Below are 24689 nucleotides of genomic sequence, written 5' to 3'. Positions count from 1 at the left end.
AAGAAACAGTAATCCTCAAACTCAATTTAAAAATACTCTAAAACCTTATTATCTTTACTTTGCCTAAGACTAATTACAAACTAACCATATTAATCTTATACTCTCATCTCTCTGTTCAAAAACTGTCCAGTTGCACTAAGGAAAAGGAACAGAACAGAACTCTTTTTTTTTTTTTTTGGACAGATGGGAGCCCTGGAACTAATTTCTTATAAAAACAACCTTTTGATATTCATCTCTGATAAAAAACCAGACAGTATTCTAGTGACCAAGATTGATGTTTCACTACAGGTAACTAAATTAATGTTTCATGGCTCTTCTTAAATGAACATATCATTGATCATATTAATGTGTATTTTGCACATCTGAGACATACAAATAATTAAATTATTCAATGATAATATAACGAACATGTTTCAGAAAGTTAATGATTTAACTTAGGAAACACTCTTCCAGATACTGATGCCCAATAAACTGGAATACTAGGCAAAAATTAAGAACAAATGCTGTACCATAAAGACTTGCATAATCTATGCTTATTTCAATAACAATATCTGTGTCATTCTATCTCTGTTTTTTTTGGTTTTCTTTGCAGACTACAATGGAAGCATCAAATTCATGACAGTATAGCAGGATGGCATGGTAGGTGGTTGGAAAACCAAAACCAATGAGTGCTGAAAATCCAGTCCTCCAAAGAGCCATTCACTGCGTCCAGAAGGAGGAGTGTATGAGTACTGGTGTGCTATTACATTACAGAAATATCTGGAAGATGCTGCTCAAAATGGGGCCTTATGTTTTGATGGGGCATCATATTGACCGTTAATGAGAAAAACAAAAGGTTTAAAATGATCACGTTAGATTGGTAAAATAATTTACTAGACAGAATCTGGAAAAAGAATATGCAATGTGTGGAAAGAGGAATATGATGCCCTGAAGGCTGTTTTCAGTAAGGGCTGTCCCCTGGAAGAGCAATCTGCAGTATCATGAAATAATGCCTGTAAAACTGAACCGTGAAGCAGATGTCAGTAGTTGTTTCTCTTAACATGAACGTACAAAACGTGTTTTAATAATAACGTAACCGGGTAGAAATTTAAGGAAGAAAATAGAGAGCTCATACGTTGACAGAAGAAAAACTTTCTAACAATTGGAGGTGATCATGACAGCAGGCTCCAAAATCACTGCAGATGGTGACTGCAGCCACGAAATTAAAAGATGCTTGCTCCTTGGAAGAAAAGCTATGACAAACCTAGACAGTGTATTGAATAGTCGAGACATCACTTTGCCAAAAAGGACTGTATGGTCAAAGCTATGGTTTTTCCAGTAGTCATGTATGGATGTGAGAGTTGGACTGTAAAGAAGGCTGAGTGCCAAAGAACTGATGTTTTTAAATTATGGTGCCAGAGAAGACTCTTGAGAGTCCCTTGGACTGCAAGGAGATCAAACCAGTCCATCCTAAAGGAAATCACCCCTGAATATTCATTGGAAGGACTGATGCTTAAGCTGAAGCTCTAATACTTTGGCCACTTGATGCGAAGAGTTGACTTATGGAAAAGACCCTGATGCTGGGAAAGAATGAAGGCAGGAGGAGAAGAGGCAACAGAAGATGAGCTGGTTGGAAGCCATCACTGAATCAATGGATATGAGTTTGAGCAAACTCTAGGAGATAGTGAAGGATAGGGAAGCCTGGCGTGCTGCAGTTTATGGGGCTGTAAAGAGTCAGGCACAGCTTGAGACTGAACTACAACAATGAGAGTGGGTTGTAGTGACAGTGAGTAATCCAAGGCTGCATGACCATTGGTCAAGAGTGTAAAATATGCCTGCACTGGATTATATTCTGCAACGGGCCATTTAAGGTCAAAAAGGTCAAAGGTTAAATTAATATAACTGGGTTATGTGCTGGAAAAGGTCTACTAAGTCGCTTCAGTCATGTCTGACTCTGTGCGACCCCACAGACGGCAGCCCACCAGGCTCCCCCGTCCCTGGGATTTTCCAGGCAAGAACACTGGAGTGGGTTGCCATTTCCTTCTCCAATGCATGAAAGTGAAAAGTGAAGTCGCTCAGTTGTGTCCAACTCTTTGCGATCCCATGGACTGCGGCCCACCAGGCTCCTCCATCCATGGGATTTTCCAGGCAAGAGTACTGGAGTGGGTTGCCAGTTCCTTCTCCAGAAAAAGGTCTAAAATAAGGTCCAAAAAGATGCTGTAAAATATGAAAGAACTGGTTATAGGTCAGACACATGAGGTCTATAATATGGTCCAGTTTCAAAGTTTCTAGGAGTTTTAAATACAATTAAGAACTAGTCTTTCAAAGTTCGTGTAGTTAGGAGCAAGAACAGCAGAAGCAGCAGCAGTGATCATAATCGTGACACTGAGAGCAAACGTTCCTTCTCAGCACAATGTACCCAGAGCTATTCTAGGCACTTAAATCACTGCAGAGGTGACTGCAGTCATGAAATTAAAAGACGCTTCCTCCTTGGAAGGAAAGCTATGACCAACCTAGACAGCATATTCAAAAGCAGAGACATTACTTTGCCAACAAAGGTCCGTCTAGTCAAGGCTACGGTTTTTCCAGTGGTCATGTATGGATGTGAGAGTTGGACTGTGAAGAAAGCTGAGCGCTGAAGAATTGATGCTTTTGAACTGTGGTGTTGGAGAAGACTCTTGAGAGTCCCTTGGACTGCAAGGAGATCCAACCGGTCCATTCTGAAGGAGATCAGCCCTGGGTGTTCTTTGGAGGGAATGATGCTAAAGCTGAAGCTCCAGTACTCTGGCCACCTCATGTGAAGAGTTGACTCATTGGAAAAAACTCTGACGCTGGGAGGGATTGGGGGCAGGAGGAGAAGGGGACGACCGAGGATGAGATGGCTGGATGGCATCACGGACTCGATGGATGTGAGTCTGAGTGAACTCTGGGATTTGGTGATGGACAGGGAGGCCTGGAGTGCTGTAATTCATGGGGTCACAAAGAGTCAGACACGACTGAGTTGAATGGGTGTTAACTTATTTAAACATCACAAAAAAGTAGGTACATTATTACCCCCATTTTACAAATGAGGACATCACAGAGAACTTAAGTATTCTACCCAAGTTTATATGTAATAATAGTATAAGCAAAAATTTAATGATTGCAAACAGTTGTGATATAATAGTATTAATTTTCATTTGCACTATGTTAATTATTTTCATATTATCTTCTTGCCTTCATTAATAATTCTGCTTGTTTTATATTCTAGTAAATTAATACCTTTTCCCTTATTCAACATGAAAAATTAAAAGTATAAATTCATCTTCAGTTAAAACTGGAAAAGTAGAGAAATAGTTAATAGTCTTTAAGCAACTACATGTTAATTCCCTGGCAAAAATAACTTCAGTAGAGACAGGGTTGTAACTGGATTTTAAAACTTAATTTAGCAATAAGGATTATCAACGATCTAGGCTGATCAATAGAACTCAAGGGACCAATGAATTATTTAAATGCCACGTGTTATGCTTGTGAAGCCTGCAGCTTCCATATTATTCTCAAAGAAATCTGAAAGCTAAAACAAGTTAAAATCTTCAGTTTTGGTAGTTATTCTTCCTAGAGGAAAATTAAGATAATTAGCCATGTTTGGTCCCCAAATTCTTAGTTTATGATGATGATTTCCAGATTAAATGATAAAAAGGGATGCGAGAGTACCTGACAATAGTCTAAATAATGTTACCTTCATTATTTCAGCATTCATGAATACCTAAGCTTTAATTTCTGAAAAACCTCGTTAAAAACAAAAATGCAAATAGTTTATTTCATACTAAGAAGCCGTTCAAAAACAGAAAGCAGAGTTACATTTTATCTAATCCCAAAATAATCTTATCACAGTTTTCTTACCAGTTAATGACTCTTTCGCATCATCTTCTTTTAACTCATCTTTGGAATCATCTGTCTCTGTGCTATCATAATCGAATGACTGATTAACTAGTTCAGAGGAGTGAACTGGCTGGTCATCCATCACTTTAAGTAGCAAGAGGAGAAATACGTTCCAATGAGCAAAAATTAGATCCATAAATATTAACGTATTCTTGGAAAATTGAAATATAAACTCAAAGAAATTTACCATTCACAAATAAGCACTGATTGGCAGTGAACTCTGGGGTCATGTGATGTCTGTTAAGTATTAATACTAGAGACTATAACAGGAAATATTTTAAAATCTCATTTTTAGCAGAAGAGAAAAATTTAATCTAAGAACTTCGAGAATGAAAGACAAGTCCAACTATAAGTTACAATTCATAAAGGGTTTCTGAATATTATTCAAAGTTAAGTTTTAGTCGGTTACCTCAAATTCTAAGTGCATATATTACAGGAATACAGAAAACCTAAAATAGAGGTGGAACTTTTATAAAAACTCTTAAAAAAGCAACATAAACATTTAAGAGATAAATGTTAAGAAAATATTTTCAAAGTAGCTTATAGGCTTGATTTTCTTTTAAGAATGTAACAGATTCCAGTTAAAAAATTTAATTTCAGAAATATGATTTAAAAGTAATTTGTAATTTTATTTTAACATTTTCAGTGTACTTTATCTCTGAAATTCTTTTAACGTGTGTCTAGTCTGACCAATGGGCTTCCCAGTTGGAGCTAGTGGTAAAGAATCTGCCTGCCAATGCAGGAGACTCAAGAGTTGTGGGTTCAATCCCTGGCGGAGGGTGGGGGGCAAGATCCCGTGGAGTAGGAAATGGCACCCCACTCCCATATTCTTGCCTGGAAAATTCCATGGGCAGAGAAGCCTGGTGGGCTATAGCCCACGGGGCTGTAAAGTCAGACACGACTGAGCACACAGTCTGACCAATATGAAAATTCTCTTGTGCTTACGAGAAGAATGTTGCCAACTTCAGAAGCTGCTTCTGTTAACGTGTACCTTTTCCGGCCTCCTCAATGACTTGCCTCACTGCTTTCTTTAAACTGTTTGCCCGCAGCATTATTTCCCTTGGTTTGACAGCTTTCTGGGAAGAGGGTTTTGTAGTGTCATCCAAGAGATGTTCCTTGCTCTCACACAAGGATTCTTCGCTGGAAGATTCCACAGCATCTTCTTCTACCATGAGAGGGCTGATGCCTGGGAGAACTGGACCTGCCTGGGACTCTGTGTGCAAAGCCTGGAGCAGTTGTTCAAGCTTCTCATTTAGGATGGAACACTAAGAAAACAAAAACATAGTGATGAATCTTCATTTAGTGGAGATGGAAAGTGATAGTTTAAATGAATGGTTTTCAATTTTTTAGAGGAAAGATGCCTACATTGATGTTTATCATTAATTTGGTTGCTGTTTAGTCCCTAAGTCATGTCCGACTCTTTGTGACCTCATGGACTGTAGCCCACCAGGCTCCTCTGTCCATGTGATTTCCTAGGCAAGAATACTGGAGTGGGTTGCCATTTCCTTCTCCAGGAGATTTTCCTGATCCAGGGATTGAACCCAAGTCTCCTTCATTGGCAGGTGGATTCTTTATCATGGAGCCACCTGGGAAGCCATTATCATTAATTGGCTATCTATTATAAATTATACTTTAGATACCTATGGACTAAATAACTTTTATTTTTTTTTAAACTGCACAATTATTTTGTAAATTTACTGATTTATACTTCCAGAACTATTTAAACTCCACTGCATGGGTGAAAATTCTTTACACTCCTCCTAAAGTTATTTTTCCTTAAAAGAAAACAAAGAAAGTTTCATGATAAAGTGACACATTACATAAACAATTTACACATTATACAAAATTTGCTATACATTAGACGAAACATGGACTTCCCAGGTGGCGTGAATAGTAAAAAAACAAAAAACAAAAAACAAAAACAAAAACAAAAAAACCCTGCTTGCCAATGCAGGAGACATAAGGGTTCAGCCCCTGGGTTGGGAAGATCCCCTGGCTGCTGCTGCTGCTGCTAAGTCGCTTCAGTCGTGTCCGACTCTGTGCGACCCCATAGACGGCAGCCCACCAGGCTCCCCCGTCCCTGGGATTCTCCAGGCAAGAACACTGGAGTGGGTCGCCATTGCCTTCTCCAATGCATGAAAGTGAAAAGTGAAAGTGAAGTCACTCAGTCGTGCCCGACTCTTCGTGACCCCATGGACGCAGCCCACCAGGCTCCTCTGTCCATGGGATTTTCCAGGCAGGGGTACTGGAGTGGGGTGCCATTGCCTTCTCTGAGATCCCTTGGAGGAGGGCAAAGAACTCACTCCAGTATTCTTACCTGGAGAATCCCATGGACAGAGGAGCCTGGCAGACTACAGTCCATGGGGTCACAAAGAGTTGGACATGAATGAAGAGGCTTGGCACACACGCATTCACGCAAAACACTGAATAAACATTTAAGTGATCAACTTACGGCACTGTCTGGAGCATCACAAATCACCAAGTCTGGATGAGTCTTGTAAACACACCTTCAAAGCTTTGGTTTTACAAAGGAGTGTGAGTACTTAAGGGATTATTGGCTCAAAGAAAGTGAAAAGGAATGTGCCCAGGATAGGAAATAACGATGCGAAAGAAAAACAAGTGCTGGGCCCTGTTTCCTTCTGCTTTTTTGAATCCCTAAGGGTAAAGAAACATTTAGGACTGAAGGTATGGATCACGCTGCTTAGTTGCTTCAGTCGTGCCTGACTCTGTGAGAACCTAAAGACCACAGCCCGCCAGGCTCCTCTGTCCATGGCACTCTCCAGGCAAAATTGCCGGAGTGGAGTGCCATTTCCTTCTCCAGGGATCTTCCCGACTCCGGGATTGAAGCCACGTCTCTTATGTCTCCTACTGGCAGGCAAGTTCTTTACCACTAGCTCCATCTGGGAAGCCCAAAGCTACTGATGCCGCTGCCTAATGTACCTGTTATCTCCACACAAATATCCAGTCCTCTCTGCCTTTTTTTGATCACAGGCCAGGACAAAGTCACAGCAGAAACAGTCAGGAGAAAAGCACGTGATGACACAGGGTCTCTGTTTTCTGAAGCTCTCCACAGAGAATAAAAATACGAGAAAGAGGCCAAAAACTTCAGATGTATTATTTCTATTTTCTTTCCCTTCCACTCAATCCAACCACCATCCACAGCTGGGTAAGATCATGCCTTTGCAAAGCCCCAGAGAGCCAAACCCTCTCTAAGAATGCCCTGTTGTTAGCAAATGAAAGCAAAGACAGTGGCTTTCAGGGTTCAGTAAACTGTTCTTATTTTAGCCTAAGACAGCTCACAAAGGGAAAAAAAGTACCTATCAAGAAAAAAGGCAAAGCAAGAGGCAGAAACCTGAAAGATGCTGAGGACTATAACATCTGGGGAATCCGAACAACCATGCTGGCAGGGAACTTGGGCGGCCAAGGTTTGCCTGGAAATGGAAAACCATTCCTCCCCGCGCTGGAGCACCAGCAGCCTAGCAACTTCCCCCATGTGACCCAACTACTGTGCCTTTCTCCCTCAGAATGTCAACCAGTGGGGAAAAGGAGGTGAGTGATCAGATTTGGATTGTTGGTCTTCAGCAATGCAGTTTACATACGTACCAATGGGAGGGAGGTCCAAGAGGGATATTTGTAAACCTCTAACTGGTTCACTTCATTGTAAAGCAGAAACTAACACGACATTATAAAGCAATTATACTCCAAAAACGAGGGAAAAAATAGCGTATGTTTTAAATCCTCATATCTGATACAAAAGCAATTTTCTCTTGCCTTGAGATGCCTAGGGAGGAAAGCCACTTAATCAATTTAGCTGTGAAACACAGTCTGAGGTTCACATTGTAAAAGACCTTCCCGCCCCGAACGTGTCCCGCTTACTTTACTGGCCACGGCATCGGCTGCAACAGCTTTTTCCAGCGTTTTCTCATGTGCTTTCTCTACTTTGGCAACGAAGTCCTTTACGGTCTCACAAAGTATCCTTTGAGCAAAAGAAATTGTGCAATTCAGGAAACTCAGAAAGCTGCTTTGCTTTGATTTACAAACATATTTAAAAATAAGCACAATTGAGTAAACTGTGAAAAGATCAGGATCATTGCTTTATAAACCCAAACTTATATTTGCTGCGTGGCGGGCCCTAGGTCAGTTCAGGACATTCGAAGTGATAAATGGATACATGAATAAGCCTTGCTCCACAAAACTGAAATAAGTCTTTTTAAGGTTATATCAAGTTTTTCTCAAATATTTAAAGGGTTTAAATTCTTGAGAAGAGTAGTTTTAGATCGTATTTAAAAAATAAAACATTATCTTCTGCGTCTTACATATTCTTAGAAATTGCAGTGTTGAACAAACAAACAAAAAAATTTGTCACTGATGATGTCCCTGTTGCTCTTTATTCATTATATGTGTATCCTGAAAGTATATCTTTCCTGAAGAGAAAAGAAGTTGTACATTATGCTGGAAACCAACCTGCCACTTGAACTGACTTATATTCTCTGTAAATCCAATCTCCTCCCCACCCCCCTTAAGGTAATAATGCAATACCACGCAGACTAATTGAATTTAGGTCTTGTTAGTGTCAGCAATACACAGTTTATCTGTTTGTTTCTTTTAATTACATTTGGTTTCTTTGCAATGAAACAGACTAAAAAGAAAAATAAAATCATCTGAAATAAAAACAAAATTTGACAAAAGTCTAAAACTGGTGTTGGATTAAAAACTACAACCAACAGAATGGTATGAGCAGCTTTCTGAAGCAGGAGCTTATAAAGTGATTTTTGAAAACAAAATCAGACTATTTAAAAAATAGCATTTCTCTTTGACATTGATAGAAGTTGAGGAACTTTAAGAAAAAGAAGATTCCACCAGTTATTTTTTCTATTATACTGGCAATTTTCTCTGGTATGTGAGCAACATAAAGTTTTCAGATACTTAAATAACTATGAAATCAAGCCATTCAATAGATATAGGGGACACACACACACACCAAACCTTCACATTTATCATCTAAGAAATAAATTACTCCAAACAGTTTTTGTTTTGTCCTTTGGCAACAATTTCTAGGTGTCACTTGGACAAAAGGTAATACTTCCTAACCTTTAACCTTTTTGATCACCCTTTTAAACTCAAATTTCTACAGAGACTGTAGTTTAGACTTTAGTTTATCATGTGTTTCAAGTCATTTGGTCTTCTTTGTTTATGTATAATACTTCTATGGAATTTCTTGAAATATTAAGACAGGCTACTATGAAGTTTCTTCTATGGACTTTAGGATTCTGTGTTAGGAGAACACTGGCCACTTAGCTGGAGGAATTTTATGGTTCATTAAGTTACATATTCTAAAAGATAGAGGATATTTATTATAATCCAGAGGAATGGATTCACTTCTTGTTACACCTAAATGGGTAGAGTTTTTAAATAGAAATAAAATATATACTTAAAAGCAGTATGATTTCAAAGTCACACCAACCAGGAACTTGCAAAATTGGGGAAAAACAGGTTTAAGATGTACTTACCATAGTAACACAAAAAACACTCTCCAACTGATACAATTTCCCCCTTAATACATAAAGACTTCCAGAAAACACGTACAAAAATCAAATGAATGAAAGTGGCACATGGACCTTCAAACAGAGCTAAAAATATTTTAAATTTCTAATTACATATTTATTGTTAATTATTATTTTAATGAAGCATTTCCAGCACTGTATTTCTTTAGTTTTGCTCTCGCTTCAAGCTGAACAAACACGTGCATTGAATATTCAGTTGAACCTAACAGAAGTCCACAGTTATCATGCCTGATGGTTCCCACCATCATCTCGATTATGAGATCCATACTTAGCAGCAGCAGTACCGTCATTTATCAGTTTTTCACCTATTTTTTATGAGAGATAAATGACAAAAAAACACGCAAATGCTACAGTAAGAAAAATATGGCAATGGTGCCCAAACAGGATCACATATTGGTAGGCAGGGACCATACTATCAGAACCCGAAAATTTCATTTTTAATCTGATATTAAGAAGTTCCAATCAAAAATTAAAGGTGATTTACAAGTATCAATGCATAGTATCTTAAAATCCCTAGCTACCTATGTGCTCTGAGAAAAGAGTCTTAATGACTATATATCATACCTCATCTGTTCAGTGAGGGGGGTTGCTTAAGTTAGTCCCCAAATCTAAAATTCTATGGTTCTAAGACAATGGTTCCAATTTTATTATTTTGTTTTCTGCTAGTGATCCCGTTTTTTGAGAAGTTTTGTCCACAGAGCAAATTGCATTTACCTAATAACCTGTTTTTCATTTTTATTAATAAATGGCATCTATAATGACTAATTAGTGCTTCTGAATCTCAGAAGATAACTCATGTTGTCTTACTGGACTGGCAAAATTTCAAAGTCAAAGAAATATTGATGTTGTGTTGATGAACTACATTAGTTAACCTACTTATTAGCTATGCTGATGAAATACAGCTTTTTCATCAGCATTTTTAACATTTAAAAATAGTTAAAAATAGCTTAAGCTACTGAGAATTACTATCTTATGAGACAAATATAAACATAAAAACCAGGAGGTTTATTTTAGAAATGTTCTGCCTCAATACTGTATCCTTCAATAATTAAATGGCACTAACAAGAGAAGGAAATGCTTCATTTTATCTGGTGGTGGTCAGAAGAATGTGAGTGTGAATGTGTGTTATTTTTTTCTAAGCACTGAGTTGTACCTTTGTGGTTTGAGCACATTATTGTGTATGTGTCATGCCTCAATAACACAATTTTTTAAAAGCAGGGAGATATATTATAGATTTTCCACATTTTAGAGGCATAAAACCTAAAGGCAATCTGCACCTTGTTAGGATTTTGATTTGAATGAATCAATGTTTAAAAAAAAAAGAACTTCAAAAAAAAAAAGAACTTCAAGAAAGTTAAAGAAATGGAATATAAGTTGAGTAATTATTATTAATTTTATTAGACTTTTAAAAAATTATTGGATATACAAACTGAAAGTGGAATAAAATGATTTCCAGGATTTGCTTAGATACACCAGCAAGAGAAAGTGGGGAGTAGATAACAAAATATTGACAAAATACTGAAGCTGAGTGATAAGTATGGTAGAAAATCATTATACTAATGTCTCAATTTTTTCATGTCTGTAAAAAGTCTGTAACAAAAATCAAGTAGGGACCTTCCTTGGTAGTCCAGCAGCTAAGACTCTGCACTTCCACTGCAGTGGACGCAGGTTTAATCCCTGGTTGGGGAACTAAGATTCTGCATGCCACTTGGTGAGGCCAAAAGAAAAAAAAACAACTCAAAAATATACTATACTGGTATAAAAATATACTATATTGGTACTATATTACTGGCATAGTAAAAACATACTATACTGGTAGTATTACTATATTACTGGTACAAAGTTATTGCATATAGTCCCATCTTTTCTCTCTTAAACCTCATCATGGCAAATGCCCTTGAATTTTAATTGGCAGTTGCAAAGGTTGGGCACCTGGGCAGGTCTGGGCTCGTCAAGGTCAAAAAAAAAATGTGAAATGCAGTTGGGTAAAACATGAGGTGACAACACCATAATTTAATACAGCACTCTGTACTTCATAAGTTCTATATTTATTTCGTTCCTCAAGTTAATTCCCCTAACAGTTCCATGCGGGAGGAAGGACAGGCATTCTTTCCATTCTTACACTTGATAAAACAGACATGGGCCACAAAGCCAGCAAATGGCTGAATCTCATCTAGGACCTCAGACTGACAAGGCCCAGCACTGTGACTTATATCGGTGGTTTTCAAGTTGTTTTCCAGAAATATTTCAAGGATTCGACCAAGGCTAGATTGAAATTTCATTTAGAAATATAGACTATAATTTTAAAACTGTTCTCAAATCATTAAGCATGTAAAAGAACAATACTATGTTAGCTTTTAACTTTGAATTCACTACTTTTTGTGCAAGTCTTAGACTATATTCAACGCAGTTTCCAGCTATTTCTGTATTTTATGTTGGTTACATAGTTGTAAGGAAATTGTCCTCAATTAATAAATAAAAGTGGCATCCTTACAATTACATAACCAATGAAATACAGATAACTGGAAACTGCATTGAATATAAACTAAAACTGTCACCTGTAACCTTATTGCTTATTTCTTTTTTTTTTTTGCTTATTTCTTATAAATAACCGAAAACTTAATCCTATCCAGTGTATTAATGTCAACAAAACAGAATTTTAGTTCTTAAATATTGAGATTCTTCATAAAATTGTATTTAAAAAAATGTTGTAAGTCAATTATACTCTTAAAGAAATAAAATAAAAAATATATAAAAAGTAAAGGAGGCAGTAACCAAACACATCAAATACACAAAATTCAATATTAAAGCTCTGCTAACATCCAAACTAAGAAAGTGGCCAAATACAATATTTACTTAACTATATTGAAGAATAACTCTGCAACTTTTTATACCTTTAAAAAGGTCCCACTTCAACTTTTCATGTTTTCTAACAATATCCTTTAAAATGTCCTGAAAAGAAGAAGTTGACTCATAGGGCCAGAGTGCAGCTGCAAATAGCTTCCTTGTAGAAGTAACTTAAGAAATACCTAAGGAAGTAACTTAGTATATGGATTTGGCCCAAGATGAAAAAGGCCATAGGAAGTGTTAAGGCCTGGGACAAAGTTGAGATTTGTACATTTCACCATAAAGCAATAGAACTAATTAGAAAACACCCAACCAAGGCATCAAACCCAAAAACCCAGTAGCAGCACTGTCCATCAAAAGAGCTCTGGAGCCCACCAGGCTGGACAACCAGTGTGTTCCCTTGACTTACACTGCTCAACTCTTTTCCTACGGCTCGGTCGAATCCCCTTCCTGGGGGTTATAGCATCAAAAGCGACTGTCACTACATTTGTACTTTTGTCACAAGCAAATTTGTTTATAATGATTTATCTTGTCTTTCCTTGATTTTTTGCTAATTAAGTATATAACATACTAAGTTTTATGTTTTTTTTTCCTCCACCACTTTCCCATCCCTCTTCTTTACTTCCTCTTTCTCACTTCTTTCTGTGTATCAGTAATATTTCCTTGCAAAACCAGAATCCTTTTTTGGGCTCCAAAATCACGGCAGATGGTGACTGCAGCTATGAAATTAAAAGACGCTTACTCCTTGGAAGAAAAGTAATGACCAACCTAGATAGTATATTCAAAGGCAGAAACGTTACTTTGCCAACAAAGTCCGTCTAGTCAAGGCTATGGTTTCTCCAGTGGTCATGTGTGGATGTGAGAGTTGGACTGTGAAGAAAGCTGAGTGCCGAAGAATTGATGCTTTTGAACTGTGGCGCTGGAGAAGATTACTGAGAGTCTCTTGGACTGCAAGGGGATACAACCTGTCCATTCTGAAGGAGATCAGCCTTGGGTGTTCCTTGGAAGGAATGATGCTAAAGCTGAAACTCCAGTACTTTGGCTACCTCATGCGAAGAGTTGACTCATTGGAAAAGACTGATGCTGGGAGGGATTGGGGACAGGAGGAGAAGGGGACGACAGAGGATGAGATGGCTGGATGGCATCACTGACTCGATGGATGTGAGTCTGAGTGAACTCCGGGAGTTGGTGATGGACAGGGAGGCCTGGCGTGCTGCGATTCATGGGGTTGCAGAGAGTCGGACACAACTGAGCGACTGAACTGAACTGAACTGAACTGAACTAACTAAAGCATGTTTTTACTTTCACTTATTAGTTGAAAATTTGAATGCATTTCACCCCTTCCGCCAGCTGATTTTCCATTTCTCATGACGGCAGTAGAGGATGCTTCCAACCAAAATCCTAAATCCTACCCCGGCAACATTTGGAATAATTAAATCAGGTAGTTTGGGGGTCCATGTATGGAGTCAACAACTAAAATCTGATCACTTTGAATTCAAATATAATTACAAAATTTAACCATGCTGAGAAATGTCGTTTTGAAAAATCTCATTGTTATTTTCCTTTTTCTGATGTAAACGTCCCCTAAACAGTAGTGCTTATGGAAATAATGAATTATAGTGTTTTCCACATCATAATCAATCATAAATGTTTGTTTAAATAAGAAAGATAAAATGCTTTCCTTGCATTTTCGTCGTATAACTATTTCATGACTTGAACGCCACAACTCACTTGGCAGAAGATATGACCACTGCATGTTCATCAGAATTGAGGATTTTTGTAAGATGAGCTGCAACTGAGTCTTCATAAATTGTCATCTGAAAAAGATAAAGAAAACCTACCCTGTATTACTGTTGCTGGCATTCATACAACTCTGTCATTAGTGCTTCAAAAATGGGGTCATCTTGACGCATGTGACACACGGCAATGGCTATAATGAAATATAAGTGACTTCAATGAAATAAACACATCTATGAGAGTCATTACACAAAACAGATAAGTATTTCCTTTCTCCGAAAGGTTCTTAGTTTCTGGATTCCTCAATTCATATTCTCAGAGAAACCCAGAAAATCCATTTAAAATTTTGTAGGAAGTTTCACTGAAAATCTTTTACACTAAAAATAGCCTTCTTCCATGCAGTTACAGCTGTACCTTATTTAGTGACTACACATATGATAAAAGCAAATTGTCTAGCTTTATTTTATATGCTAGGAGATAGACATCTCTGAAGTAAGAAAAGCAAAATAATCTCCTCCTTTTGTCCCTTTGGAGAGAAAATTGGTAACATTAAAAAATTCCATGATGAAGAAAGATTGGTTCCTATAAAACCTTTATGTTTATAGTTGGATAAAATATTCTTATAAACAAAAACAAAAATGCTGCTGGAAATAAAGTAGAAAATATATTCATCTTTAACAGTAATTATTAAATATTAGTAATTAGGGCTTCTCGGGTGGAACTAGTGGTACAGAACCTGCCTGCCAATGCAGGAGACATAAGAGACACAGATTCAATCCCTGGGTGGGGATGATCCCCTGGAGGAGGGCATGGCAACCCACTCCAGTATTCTTGCCTGGAGAATCCCATGGACAGAGGAGCCTACCGGGCTACAGTCCATGGCGTCACAAGGAGTCGGATGTGACTGAAGTGATTTAGCACACAAGCCCCTCTGGGTGGCAGGACTATATATAAAATTTTTCTTTTCTTTGTTAGATGTTTTTGTATTTTCCCATTTTTTTAGAAGCAGTTTATGCTATTTCTATATTGGGGAAAAAATTTAAATACAATTAGTTTCTTTAAGAAATAAAGCCCATGTTTCTAGATATTATTCCCTTCCTTAGTTTTGACAAGATCATAATTTTCTTAATGACAAAACAAAGATTTCAACTGTAAAATAAACAGATGAATTTTCCTAGAGGGAAAAATCAGCTGTCATAGATCAAACGGTCTTAGTAAGTCAGAGAATAATCCTTTGAAAATTATGTTCTTTTTAAAATCTCCAGTGGTTTGAGGTTTAATCAGAATGTTGAGTCTTTAAGAACGTCTAAAAGTTGTAGTTATTAACGGTCTGGAGCAGGGATGGAATGAAGGGCACTGTCTTCCTTTGTTTTATTTTGATCAACAGGCTTAACCTAGAGAACCTTAACCTAGGGAGGTTATCCTGATACGCCCTCAACATAGCGGGCAAAGCAGGAAGAGAGAAATTCTACAATATTCTGGCAACAAGTATTGGTGTGCTTGGAGGTTATTTAAGGGAGCTGGGTGAACACCTAAGAATCAAACAGGTGCTCATGGCTGAGGCAAGAGATGAGTGAAAGCTGAGAGGAGCCTGGCATCAGCTGGCTTCCCTAGAGACCTGCTGGAAAGAGTAAACCGACAGGAAGACTATTCAGGGAGAATTCTCTTGCGGTGGGAGCAAGGGGGTCTGCATGTGCGGTGCTTTCCACACCTCATCACCTCCTTCAGTCCTCCCAACAAGGCGCCTCCTCAACAGATGAGGTCCATGAAGATGAGACCCACGAGGGCGAGTGATGTGGCTGAATTCACACAGCCAAGGAGGGTGTCGGGGAAGGACCCTAACCGGGATGGTAAGGATTCTTTCCTCTAGACCAGAGGACTAGAGGCAGTCAGTGAGACCAAACCCCAAATAGGAACAATTACAATTAAGTGAACATGCTACCAGATATTATGCACGCTTTTTTTTTTTTTTTTGTTCAAGATACTCAACTCTGTTTTCAAATGATAAACAGGTAAAGAGTTAAAGTCTTACATAAAATTCTTCAGATGCCTCTGGAGGTTCGGGAAGTAGAGAAGCTTTTGGCGGCAATTTGAGTTCATAGGTCATAATACTCCACCTGAAGGGAGAAGAATATCTGGTCTAAAATTCCTTTAAAATTTAATGGATTTTGCTCTCACCTCACATCCACACATGCTCGTGCTAAGTCACTTCAGTCATGTCTGACTCTTTTGCGACCCCATGGACGGTAGCCCAAAAGGCTCCTCTGTCCATGGGATTCCCCGGGCAAGAGTACTAGAGTGGGCTGCCATTTCCTCCTCCAGGGGATCTTCCTGACCCAGGGATCGAACCCGGGTCTCCTGCACTGCAGGCAGATTCTCTACATTCTGAGCCACCAGGGAAGCCCCTCACATACACATGCGCATACATTCATGAACATGTTTCCCATGTCTGAAACAACCAAATATGGAAAGAGATGGACTTACCATAATCTCATAAAGTGCTGAATTCATAATCTGTGATTTCCCTATCTTACCAAATCTCTGATTGGAGACTTTCAAACATTTGAAGGCCATGGCCCACAGTAAGAAATGTACATATGTAACAAGACCGCCCCTCTTCACTAAGTGCAAAGCATTATGACTTTTCTGTTCTTTTCTGTTTTACTTTTTAAATAATGCTCACTGCAATTTCTAACTAGATTATAAAAGTTACTAATGGGTCACAACCCCAAATTCTAAAATAATGTCCAAGATTAAATAAGTGCACCTATGAAAAATAAATCATTCTGCAGGTAACAATCACTCTTACCAAGTCACCTTATACAGATATGAAATGGAAATTAGCTAAACAGTCCTTCTTACATTAAGAAAGTAAGTGTGAAATTGAGAGGAAAATATTAATAGAAATAATGCTTGACTGAAGCAAATTCACTTCAATTAGCTGTAAACATTAATTTCAAACCAAACACTGAATCATTTGGTGTTAGACACAAGCAATCAACTCCAGATAAATCCAGTCATCTATCTAAAATAATTTCAACACTTGAGAAAAACAATTGGGTATAGATATTATTATCATCAGTAACAAGATGTAAAATAAAGACTTTTAAAAGACCCAAAGCAAATGAGAGCAGTATTACAAATTATGAAATTTAAAAAAAAGCATATCACAGTGACAGAATCTAGAGAAAATCCCAAGATTAGCATCAGTATGTAAACAGAACCTAGTGTATCAATCAGACTAATAAGTCTGATAAAAATTCAAATTCTGAGAGAATTCCCTGAAAGACATAGGTTATCTATTAGGGTGTGTAAACTAAATAGATGCGTATAACTATTATTCAACTCTTGATATGAATATATTATAAATATATGCCTGTTGCTGGTTTAGTCACTAAGTTGTATCTAAGTTTGAGACCCCATGGACTGCAGCGTGCCAGGCTCCTCTGTCCATGGGATTTTCCCAGAAAGAATACTGGAGTTGACTGCCATTTCCTTCTTGACCCAGAAATCAAACCGCCATCTCCTGTATTGCAGGCAGATTCTTTACTGCTGAGCCTGCATGGAAACCCTCATTATAAAAATACATATTTGAGCATAAAAAGTCATTCTTTCCTTCATGCATCCATGCAACAGGTATGTACTGGACATCTCACATTGACAGTATTCAAGGGTCTGGTAATAGAAAAGTGAATATGACTTCTCTGATAAAGCCTATATTCTGGTGCCGAAAACAGACGTAATAAAAGCAATGAATAAAACAATAAGACCTTGTGAAACTTCAAAAAGGGAAAATCACAACTGAAAACAAGGAAGTCAAGTTCCGTATACCTGGAAATACTTCTCTAGTCGAAGGATAGTTAAAGAATTGGGAAAGAAATCCACCCAAGCGTCCTTGGACCTTCCACCTATACCTCTTCCCTTTGTTGGCAAATGACTGGAGCTGAAGAAACAGGAGAAAGTCTCAGCACAAGCCAGGAAGGGATGCTTATTGGTACCAACTAGGCAGAGTTGGAGGCAGAAAGTAAGAACCATTTTGGTGGTGATTATATGCATGAAGGGCTTCCCAAAGTTCAATCCCTGGGTTGGGAAGATCCCCTGGCAGAGGAAATGGCAACCCACTCTGGTACTCTTGCCTGGAGAATCCCATGGACAGAGGAGCCTGGTGGGCTGCAGTCCATGGGGTCACAAAGAGTCAGACACAACTGAAGCGACTTAGCATGCACGCATGTGCATTAAAGAGTGAGCGCAGTGTTGAACAAAGGCCCTCGGAAAGAGTCTGTATTTTGGTGTAGACAATTGGTTCAACCACTTATTAGCAATTTGACCTTGAAAACAAAAGAAATCTCCTGAGCCTTTTACCCTGTAAGATAGAGACAACAGTATTATCCATCTCTAAATGTATAGCGAGGATTAAATGAGATGATATTCTATTAAGAAAAGCAACTAGACGTGCCAGGCAGCCAAAAATATTAATCATTCTTATTCCCACTGTCTCTAGAAAACTCAACATTCATCTTTGTGAAATAGTCCTAATAATGCTTTTCTTAGTCAGTGTTGTTTTGAGGACTAAGTAAGTTAAAGTGAAGTCACTCAGTCGTGTCCGACTCTTTGCAACCCCATGGGAAGTGCAAATAAGTTACTATATATGAAAAAGCATATATAATGTGGAATATTATTATTAAACATCAATTTTCCACTTGTACTGACAAAGGTCCATATAGTCAAAGCTATGGTTTTTCCAGTAGTCATGTACAGATGTGAGAGTTGAACCATAAAGGCTGAGTGCTAAAGAATTGATGCTTTCAAATTGTGGTGCTGGAAAAGACTCTTGAGGAGTCCCTTGGACTGCAAGGAGAGCAAACCAGTCAACCCTAAAGGAAATCACTCCTGAATATTCATCGGAGGGACCGATGCTGAAGTTGAAGCTCTAATACTCTGGCCACCTGATTCAAAGAGCCGACTCACTAGAAAAGACCCTGATGCTGGGACAGATTGAAGGCAGGAGAAGAAAGGGGTGACAAAGGATGAGATAGTTGGATGGCATCACTGACTCGATAGACATGACTTTGAGCAAACTCCTGAGAGAAGGTGAAGGAAAGGGAAGCCTTGGTGTGCTATAGTCCATGGGTGGCAAAGAATTGAATACAACGTAACAACTGAACGACAATAACAATCAGCTAAAGATGTCCTGTTATCTTGTGGCCTTCTGACTGACTGAAGGGGGTGACAGAGCATGGGATGGTTGGATGGTATCACCAGCTCAATGAACATGAGTTTGAGCAAACACTAGGAGATAGTGAAGGACAGGGAAGCCTGGCGTGCTGCAGTCCATGGGGCTGGACATGAGTTAGTGACTGAACAATAATAACAATTCTTAAATTAGTAAAGAAAGCACAGGAACAAAATTGTCTTATGTTTCTAACAATAGTCCTAGCTTTTAAAATCCCTTTTATTTTTTTGCGGGGTGGTGGGCGGGGGCATTGAGGGCTTCCCTTGTGGCTCAGCTGGTAAAGAATCCACCTGTAATGAGGGAGACCTGGGTTCGATCCCTGTGGGAAGATCCCCTGGAGAAGGGAAAGCCTACCCACTTCAGTATTCTGGCCTGGAGAATTCCATGGACTGTATAGCCCATGGGGTCACAGAGTCGGACACAACTGAGCGACTCACCTTCAGTTTTTTTTTGCAGGTCGGTATTAAGGAATTTTACCACAGGGGTGCTGTTTCTCTGCTAACCACCTGGAGACGTTAATTTTTATAACATACAAGGGAAAAGCACACACCCAGTGCAGAGGAAATGCCTCATAGTATTTCCTAGGTTGTGGGGAGAGTGGTATTTAAATTTATAAGAAAAAGCCATTTAAAATACCTTGTGAGGTTTGGTAAGCAATAAATTGGGCAGTCTTCCGGGAAACCACCTCTAGACTCTTTTAAAGACTGGAGACTGAATCCACTTTATGCTCCCAAACTACAGGGGGATCCCTCTCGTGACTGGTTTGGGATTAACACAGATAAATGCTCACCAACCTAGCTTTCTTTTTAAATACCCTGTCTGCAGAAGAATCAGCCATTGCAACATTACCTTATGACAGGCAAGGTTACCGTTAATTAGATTACAGCTTATTTTAGAGTAATTACATTTTGGATTGGTGGCTCCCTGATGAGATTTTATTTTCGGGAAGAGTTCCACAGATGGCTAATCCTATCAGAGTTGTTTTGATTCGTGCTAGCTGGAGTTTATAATGAGATTTTGACGTTTGTGTTCCAGTGATGATGGAGGTTACTGCTTACTGAGCCCTGGTTGCTCCTTATGCGCCTGTGCTCAGTCGTGTCTGACTCTTTGCAACCCCACAGACTATAGCCTACCAGGCTCCTCTGTCCACGGCATTCTCTAGGCAAGAATACTGTAGTGGGTAGCCATTTCCTTCTCCAGGGGAGCTTCTTGATGGAGTCATCAAGCCCACATCTCCTACACTGGCAGATGGATTCTTTATCATCCATCCATGAGCCACTAGGGAAGCCTGGCTGCTCCCTATATGTCAATTCTTAACACCTCCTCCATGATACTCAGGTCACACAGACTGGGATTTTTTTCTTTTTACATGTGAGGTATTTAGAGAGATAGCAGTTAAGAGATGCAATCCAGAATACCATAAGAGCAGTGATGGTTCCTCCATGTGGAGCTGTTTTCCTAGCATTTTCCTGTCCCTGGGAAAGGATTATATTTTTTAGTATTTTGTTGGCTCAATTTCTTATTAACATGTATAATTAAGAAGATATACTATCTAAAGTTTGTATGTTTTCTGTGGTTTTCATGAAACCAGAAGAGGAAAGGGCCATACCTAGTATATTCATCAAAAGACCCCCCCAAATTAACTATTTAAGCTTTCTGACCCAAAGAGCAGTTGAAAGTAATTAGTATCAACATGAGCTTTCCAAATGGTTCAGTGGTAAGGAATCTGCCTGCCAAGGCGAGAGACGCGGTTTCAGTCCCTGGGCTGGGAAGATCCCCTGGAGAAGGAAATGGAAACCTACTCCATCATTCTTCCCTGGAAAATCTCATGGACAGAGGAGACTAGGGGGCTACAGTCCATGGGGCCACAGACAGTAACATGACTGAGCGACTAAACAAGAGTAAGGATTAGTGTAGCCATCTATCTCTAAAATAATGTATTCATAACACTAGTTTTCTCATTAAAAAAAATTCACTCAAAAAACATATTTACAGAGTGTCTGTTCTATGTCAGGCTCTGTTCTAGACCACAAGGGTGGAACCCCTTCATGGGCTTCCTGTCAGCCCAATTCTAATGATCAAAAGGAGGATCTCAGTATGCTGCTTTCAGTCTAGTTTTAGAAGAGAATTTGTTATTACCTGTCCAGCATTTTGGTACTGGCTCGTTCCAGCTTCTCAAGTATCTGAGGAAGTTGGGTGTCGTCATCGTACGAGCCTCCCCAGCCGAGAACCCGGGCAAGGTCGTTTCCTGTACCCAGAGGCAGTACTCCCAGCTGACACTGGAAAACAAAACAGCCCCGCAGGAGACCTCAGACAAGTCGAGAGAGAGGGACTCTGACATTTCTGCACTTCACCGGTCAGCAGGTTAGGATGCACTCATGTTAACCAGCAATGTAAAGAATGATGACCACTTGCCTGTTTGTTCAAGTTGAGCTTGTCAATTTCAGACAAAACCCAACCTACACTTCCATCTCCTCCACAAACAAGAATCCGGAAATTGTCAAACTTCTGGAATAATCTTAAACTGAAAGTAAGAAGTATTTTATTTTAGGATAAGTGAATAAAAATCACTTTCCCCAATTCTTTTGTCAATTCTGTTGTTACTTATGGGTACTCATGTTCAGGTTAAATATAAGAACTCTTACAGGTGAATCACACTATAAAAACTAATTTGAGTGCAATGTTGAAGTCACGAAAATGTCTTAATCATAAAGAGGAGAGAGGATTATAAGCAGAAATGGAGACAAAATTAGGAAGAAAGCGGAGTGAGAAATGCAAAAACAAAAAAGAAGCATAAGCCAGGGAAGATTATTAAAGGTTAAGTGACAAGCGATGGTAAAAGTAGTGATCTTTTTTCTTTCTATCACAAGGATATATTATTTCCATGAGCAGCATATTAAAACCAAGGTGGAGAGTCCAGGGCACTGATGCTCTTGAGTGCATGGGGGCGATTCCTAAAGAGATCCACCAAACGTCACTAACGTACCGCCACCATACTGCCAGTATTTTTTTACCTTCCTCTTTTCCTTTTCTCAGGTCAATCTCTTTACTTCTGCCTTCCTCCATCTCAAATTTTGACACATCTCACCTTCTCAATGTACCTTTGTATACCTCAAGTATTGTGGAAAATCGAAAAAAATATGGAGACAATCTCAAGAAGTTTCACAAAGGGAGTTCCTTGGAATTTCAGAGGATGAGTAGAAAAAATGCAAAAAAATAAGATAAAGCGGATATGCTAGAAAGGGAGACAAAGCTAATCAGCAATGGGAGAGACAGAGGTGATGAGAAAGTGCCTGGACCCATGCAGGGGGAAGGAAAGGAGGCACAGCACATCAGGAAGGACTCGGGTTCAGATGAAGAGCGACACCCAGGGAACCAGAAGGGCCTGAGATAGCAAGAAAAAAGCAATGGGAACAAGAAGGAAGACCCCGAAGGGACAAAAGTGAAAAGGGGCACAACGAGAGACTGAGAAGAGAAACAGAGAAGATGGGAGAGAGCTGAAGCACAAAACACAAAAGGCCTTTTCAGGAACTGGGGTCTGAAGTCTTCATTCCTACTCCTGTGTTACAGTGGATCCAAGAGAAAAGCCAAGCTGGCATGAGCAAATCAGAAAGAGCTTGTGCGCCCCTGGTTCAGATGACTCAGTATCACCTCTTCAACGAAAATCATATATATATATACACTAATATATATATATAGTAATATTATATATACTAATATATATATATAGTAATATTATATATACTAATATATATATACACACTAATATATATATATACACTAATATATATATATATATACACTAAAAATGTATTCAAAGTGCCTCAAGGCATATTTTCCATCACTAAAACACTTAATTTTTTCCCCCCAGATTTTAAGTTATATGACATTCCAGAAAGTTTGAAATGGACAGTTAACGAAAGCACTTTCTGTCATTTATGGGAACCAAGTCTGAAATCCTTGAGAACTTGCTTCTGAGATCCACAAGAGTATCTGTGTTTCGGTTAAATGACTGATTGTTTGTATTGCATATAGTTCAGTACTAGCCTCCAATGCAAATCGTTTCCTGAAGTTATTTTTTTGTATTTCTCCATTTACACAAGTTGGTCTGCTTCTGTAGAGCTAAGCAAACAGAACTGGTTGATGCAGGATATATTCTAAAACATTTTCTAAACAAATTCACACTTTGGGCACACAGGAAGTTATATAAATATCAAAAAGGTTGTGTTAAAATTTATAATTAGAACGTTAAAAAAAGGGAGGTGTGAGAAGATCAACCCAGAGGCGTCTAGATGAATCTACAGTTTTCATGAACTGGAAAACCAAATGTACTTCACACTTAGTGCTACCTTTCATTCAAGGAAGATTTGTCAGTAATCAATTACCCCAAATGAGGACCGCCATTCATCAAATCAAACACCTGAGCTGGATTGAGTAACTGTTTAAATCGACGAAGAAACTTGACTCCCTGATTATCTCCACTCTTAGAATTGACAAAAACCAATAAAGGACTAACACAGAATGAAAATGTTGCTCTACAGAAACCTGTGGGGGAAGAAAACAAAAACACAAGGTAAGATCAATATGCACCGCTTTCTCTTAACAAAACTTTCGAAGAAAAACAGTAAATTCATACTTCAGAGCCCCCATATGCACAGAGATTTATTGCTTACATATTAAGAACACAGAACTTACCTTTTAAAATATGAGCTATAATGAAAAATCATACAAAAGATGGTGAAAGTATGAAGCACAGATAATTTGAGATCTACCACTTGCCCTAAGAACACTTAATTATTAAGAGAAACCAATCATAGTGTACAAATTCACAGTTGTTGAAGGATTCATGCTAATTTTCAGTATTATAAAATATTTAACACCTCCTTGTTAAGGTCTCAGAAAGTATTTTTAAATTTTATAATAAATAACAGAACTTTGATATATTGGGGCTTAGGGGAGGCTGTTAACACCACAGGTTAAAAAAATCATATCTTCTGCAGCTTCTATGATATGCAGCCAGTAGCTATGATATCTACTGGCATATTTCTATAAAAAGTTTGAAAAGCGTAAGGCATTTTATTGATGCAAAACATTAATAATAGTTTATGGTAAAAGCCTTATGTAATATGGTTTGTTTACAAAGAAGTGCTAAGTATGCTATCCCCAAACCAGTGTTGTAAATGGGTTCTTCCGTATGTACAATTAAGTCATAAAATAGTAACACTAAAAAAGAGCATGAATGTATGGAATATAAATTCCTACAATGAAACAACAGAAAAATGGGTTTCAAAAAGAGCTTTGCTAATGGGCAGTTTCAATTACAGAGGGGGAAAAAATGCTTATAAAAAATTAATTTGTTCAGGTTGCATTTTCTTACAGAATAATGATCTTACTTGATCTGCTGAAAT

General features: G+C 38.5%; 1 protein-coding gene across 1 annotated transcript in view; it reads right to left on the bottom strand.

The window, feature by feature from the left end:
* The window catches only part of DGKH (diacylglycerol kinase eta), a 200385-nt gene that overhangs the window by 35952 nt on the left and 139744 nt on the right, over positions 1-24689 (bottom strand). The window contains exons 10-17 of the mRNA XM_052650123.1: positions 23667-23826; positions 21697-21805; positions 21421-21560; positions 16081-16165; positions 14043-14128; positions 7777-7876; positions 4892-5165; positions 3862-3984 (exon numbers count right to left, since the gene is read on the bottom strand). Of these exons, the coding sequence (XP_052506083.1) occupies positions 3862-3984; positions 4892-5165; positions 7777-7876; positions 14043-14128; positions 16081-16165; positions 21421-21560; positions 21697-21805; positions 23667-23826 (1077 nt within the window). The remainder of the gene's footprint in view (positions 1-3861; positions 3985-4891; positions 5166-7776; positions 7877-14042; positions 14129-16080; positions 16166-21420; positions 21561-21696; positions 21806-23666; positions 23827-24689) is intronic.

This window comes from Budorcas taxicolor, chromosome 12 (assembly GCF_023091745.1).
Source record: "Budorcas taxicolor isolate Tak-1 chromosome 12, Takin1.1, whole genome shotgun sequence".
Classification (NCBI taxonomy): Eukaryota; Metazoa; Chordata; class Mammalia; order Artiodactyla; family Bovidae; genus Budorcas; species Budorcas taxicolor.
The sequence above is the reverse complement of the archived record's forward strand: the minus strand, read 5'-3'. Positions and strand labels throughout refer to the sequence as shown.